This window comes from Chinchilla lanigera, unplaced genomic scaffold (genome assembly GCF_000276665.1).
Source record: "Chinchilla lanigera isolate Chin_1 unplaced genomic scaffold, ChiLan1.0 scaffold00179, whole genome shotgun sequence".
Lineage (NCBI taxonomy): Eukaryota > Metazoa > Chordata > Mammalia > Rodentia > Chinchillidae > Chinchilla > Chinchilla lanigera.
The window spans coordinates 1001534-1006037 of record NW_004955580.1 but is presented as its reverse complement, the minus strand read 5'-3'; the positions used below and the strand labels follow the sequence as shown (position 1 = coordinate 1006037).

Here is a 4504-nt window from a genome sequence, read left to right as displayed (position 1 = left end):
ACGGTTTGCTTCAATCCTGCCTGTCCTGGTGGTCTCGGTCGCTACTAGGGGTCTAGTCTGTCACTCTCATCACCTTTTTCTCATCCTTTTGCCATCTGTTTCCATCCCCGCTTCCAATCTACTCCTTTTCTGCAAAACTATGGACCATGCTGGGAGGTGGCGACCACAGTTTGCTGAGGCCCACCACGGCACCTAGTGCAAAGCAGCTACTCGAATTTAGGGAGCAGTTGAACTGCGTGCTCGCAAAATCCCCGTCGCGCTCCAAGCGTCACTTCCGGTCGCGACCCACTGGGCAGCCGGAGGTGAGAGAACCGCGGCTGGAGGGCGGGGTCCTGGCGAGGGCGGGGTCAGGGGCGGGGCGGGGCCTCGCGGGCCTCGCTTGCAGGCGTCCGCCTGCCAGGCGGGCGCGGGCTTCGGGGTTCGTGGCCGCGGCGGCGGGGGCGAGAGCCTTTTACCAGGAAGGGGCGGAGGGAGGTGGCCTCTGGTCGATCCCCCCTCCGCAGTCGCCCACTCGGGGTGCCCTGGCCCGGCAGGACTGCCGCTCATCCTCGAGGCCTGCGGGGGCCCTCTTGACTTCTGGGCCGCCCGTCGGGTCGTGCGCCCATCTTTCGTCCTCCCAGTTCGCACCCGAGCCCCGCTTGTGTCCCACCTGACAACTTTTGGACTCACGGAATCGCAGGGCCACTCACCCTAATCCCTAAACACCGCTGCTGTGCCACGCCTCGGGTTGGCATTGCCAGCTGCCTTGGGCTCCATCCACTCAAACTCTTCCAGCCGCACACAGAGACGGTGGCATCAGAGCCCAAGCCCTGTACCAGCGACTCCAGGCGGCCCGCCCTGCTACAAGGACTGGGCGTGGGTACACGGCCCCCAGCCTCCCTTCTGGACCACTTCTCAGCACCACGGTGCCTGCCTCTTCCCCCTGCACTTGACCTCTCCCACCCTCCCTGCCTGTCCTGCCTCAGCCTTCTGCCATAAGACGCAGGCTGGACCAGGCCTCCAGGGTAAGTGACTTGAACCCTAGGCCGGCAGGGGCCTTGTCATGGGGGAGGGGCGTCCCGGCAAGAGCCTTTTGCTGACCCTGTCCTCAGTCTCAGATGTTGCGGGTAGGCAGGGCCAAAGACTGATCAGGATCCCGGGGCTTCGGGACACTACAGAGCACGGGACAACTGGCGGCAGAGTGGTGAAAACACTGCGTCCAGGTCTTGGTTGCCCCAGTTCCAGCAGCTGAAGTGACACCAGGGTGGTGGCTGGATGCTCCGCCCTCTAGAAACTCCCAAGTCTGCCTGGGAATTTGAGGTGCTGGGAGGGCACACACAGAGGGGATGCTCGGACGGGCTGAGAAGCTCCAGGGGCTCAGATTCTAGAACTTCAGAGAAGGGGCCCCATGACTCAGTCTGACCCCGTTCTGGCAACTTCCTTGGGGAGGGTGGACCTGCTCCCTCCCGGGACCCTGTCTCATCACCACAGGGCAGTCCAGTGTTCCCACCAGTGGCCAGCCACTGCCACACAGCTTTGTCACCTCTTCTAACCTGTTCTCTGGAGGCCTCCTGGACCTGACCCAGCAGTACACCCTGTGTCCTCCACAGGCAGGTCCCCTTGTTCCTCCTGGAGCTGCGGGAGAGATTTTACCCCACCTGTGGCATTGCTGCAGCCCTGTTGTACCTCTTTTTTGTTTTGTTTTGTTTTGTTTCAGTAGTGGAGATTGAACCTAGAGCTTACACACTAAGATACATCCCCAGCCCTTTGGTTTATATTTTTGTTTTGAGACAGGGTCTTGCTAAATTGCACTGGCCGGGTTTGAACTTGCAATCCTCCTGCCTCAGCTTCCCAAGTGCTGGGATTATAAGTGTGCGCCCCACACCCAGCTGTACTGCATCTTGTAGCCAGTGAGGAATGCGCTGGTGGTGACAGGACTGAAGGTGGCTCTCCTGAGCCCCTTGTCTGAGAACATCCCCAAAAGGCCCCTGTGGTGGACAACCGCAGCAAAGCAAACAGCTAGAGCAGCTACAGGTCTCCTCCCCCAGTGGGGTCGCGGGGGCTTGAGACAGCAGTGCGAGGGGAGGGGACAGCTAAGTGGCAGCTAGGGCCAGCATAAGACATTGCTTTTCCATATCTGAGCTTGCAGCAAGGGTCTTGGTCAGTCTCCCAATAGCGGGCTTGCAGATGTCCCGGGCTCCTGGGGTCACAGCACTGACCTTTACCAACTGCCCCTCTGTGTCCCTCCCCTCCTCAGGGAGAGCCCTGCCCTTGAGGCAGGCAGCACGGAACCAGCACGGCCCATGGACCCTTCTCAGGAGGAGCCCACAGCGCCGACAGGGGCACTCTCTTGAGCTGCAGAGGGCTGGGCACTGCATCCTCAGGCAAGAGCTATGGTGTTGGGGAGAGGCAGGGGCCCCCAGCAGTGGGCAGGCCTGGGCCTGGAGGGAGGGTACTCGGGCCCCCTGAGCGTGCTGGGAGCCGCCCTGCTGCTCCTTTGCCTGCCACGGGGGGCCCAGAGCATGGCTGGTGCCAACCTCGGCACTGCTCTGGGCCGCACGGTACCTCTGGCAGGGGCCCGCTACCTGAGCATTGGGGATGGCTCTGTGGTGGAATTTGAGTTCCCTGAGGAAAGCGAGGGCATCATTGTGATTTCAAGCCAGTATCCGGGCCAGGCCAATGGGACCGGGACCAGCCCCACCCTAAAGGTCACATCCCTGGACACAGAGGTGCTGACTATCAAGAACGTGAGTGCCATCGCATGGGGCGGCGGGGGCGGCTTTGTGGTGAGCATCCACTCAGGCCTGGCCGGGCTGGCACCACTCCGCATCCAGCTTGTGGATGCTCACGAGGCCCCGCCCATGCTGATTGAGGAGCGGATGGATTTCTGCATCAAGGTCTCGCCCGCGGAAGACTCCCCGACTGCGCTCACCACCGAGCTGGCCCACTTCTCGGAGAACCCGATCCTCTACCTGCTCTTGCCGCTCATCTTCGTCAACAAGTGTTCATTTGGGTGCAAAGTGGAACTCAAGGTCCTCAAGGGGCTCCTGCAGAGCCCCCAGCCCATGCTACTGGGCCTCCTGGGCCAGTTTCTGGTCATGCCCTTCTATGCCTTCCTGATGGCCAAAGTCTTCATGCTGCCCAAGGCCCTGGCTCTGGGCCTCATCATTACCTGCTCATCACCCGGCGGTGGGGGCAGCTACCTCTTCAGCCTTCTTCTCGGAGGCGACATCACACTGGCCATCTCCATGACCTTCATTTCAACGGTGGCCGCCACTGGGTTCCTGCCACTGTCCTCGGCCATCTATAGCCGCCTGCTCAGCATCCATGAAACACTGCATGTGCCAGTCTCCAAGATCCTGGGCACCCTGCTGTTCATTGCCATCCCCATAGCCACAGGCGTGGTGATCAAGTCCAAGCTGCCGAAGTTCTCCCAGCTGCTGCTGCAGGTCATCAAGCCCTTCAGCTTTGTGCTGCTGCTGGGCGGCCTCTTTCTGGCCTACCGCATGGGGGTCTTCATCCTGGCAGGAGTCAGGCTACCCATTGTCCTGGTGGGCCTCACCGTGCCCCTGGTTGGCCTCTTGGTAGGCTACTGCCTGGCCAGCTGCCTGAGGCTGCCAGTAGCACAGAGGCGGACAGTCAGCCTTGAGGTCGGGGTGCAGAACAGCCTTCTGGCCTTGGCCATGCTGCAGCTGTCCCTCCGCCGCCTCCAGGCAGACTACGCTTCCCAGGCCCCCTTCATTGTGGCGCTGAGTGGGACCTCTGAGATTCTGGCCCTGGTCATCGGCCACTTCATCTATAGCAGCCTGTTTCCAGTCGCATGAGACCACTGCCTCGCTCCCCACCCACGATCGCCAGGTTCCTGTGTACCAAAGGCCTTTAGTTCTCATGTACTGTGCACTCAGACCAATCCAGGCTTATTTTTTTTTACTGGTTTTTTATTCTTCAGCTTTCAGTGCCAAAGAGGCCATACTGAGTTAAGTAGGTGGGCAGTGCCCAGAAAATATATTTCAATAAAAGAAAGGTGCAAGCTTGGGGTCCCTTCCAGTCTCCGCCCCTGGGGCCTGGGTGGGCAGGAGGCATGTGTCTGGGAAGGTGTGTGCAGGGTGGGGCAGTGTCCTGGCCGGCCAGGCTCTGTCCTTCTGTCCTGGTAGGTCACCTCCCTGTTCTAGGACAAGAGAGGTGGGAGAACGAGGGTGGCAGACTGGCTCAAAGGAGAAAGTCATCCGGCAGTGGACAAGCTTGGCAGGGCTGGTCCCCTTCTGTCACTGAAAGACAACCGGGATTGGCATCAGCCCACGCCGCCAGCGCACTGCAAGCTTAGGGCTGGCCAGTCTGGCCCCGGGCCAAGCTGACTTCCTGGTCCGTCCCCAGAGCCCCCAGAGCCCCCAGAGCCCCCAGAGCCCCAGCTCGCAGACGAGCAAACCCGGCCCAACTCGTTCCTCCTCCACGTCCTGGCGGGCTGGGCGCGCGTTTCCGGGCACCCTCGGCCTGGGCAGTCCCCGCGCGGAGGCGAGGCGGGACC

The 4504-nt window shown here is 61.3% G+C and overlaps 1 protein-coding gene across 1 annotated transcript; it reads left to right on the top strand.

Annotated features, from left to right (window-relative positions):
- The first annotated feature begins 364 nt into the window (after nt 1-364).
- On the top strand, nt 365-4009 carry Slc10a3 (solute carrier family 10, member 3). Its single transcript, XM_005414206.2, has 2 exons — nt 365-1004; nt 2237-4009. Exon 2 carries the CDS (start codon nt 2373-2375, stop codon nt 3801-3803), a length of 1431 nt encoding a protein of 476 aa, XP_005414263.1. The 5' UTR covers nt 365-1004; nt 2237-2372; the 3' UTR covers nt 3804-4009.
- The last annotated feature ends 495 nt before the right edge of the window (nt 4010-4504 follow it).

Coding starts and splice junctions, on each gene's coding strand:
- Slc10a3 (XM_005414206.2), top strand. CDS start 2,373: ATGGTGTTGGGGAGAGGCAGGGGCCCCCAGCAGTGGGCAGGCCTGGGC.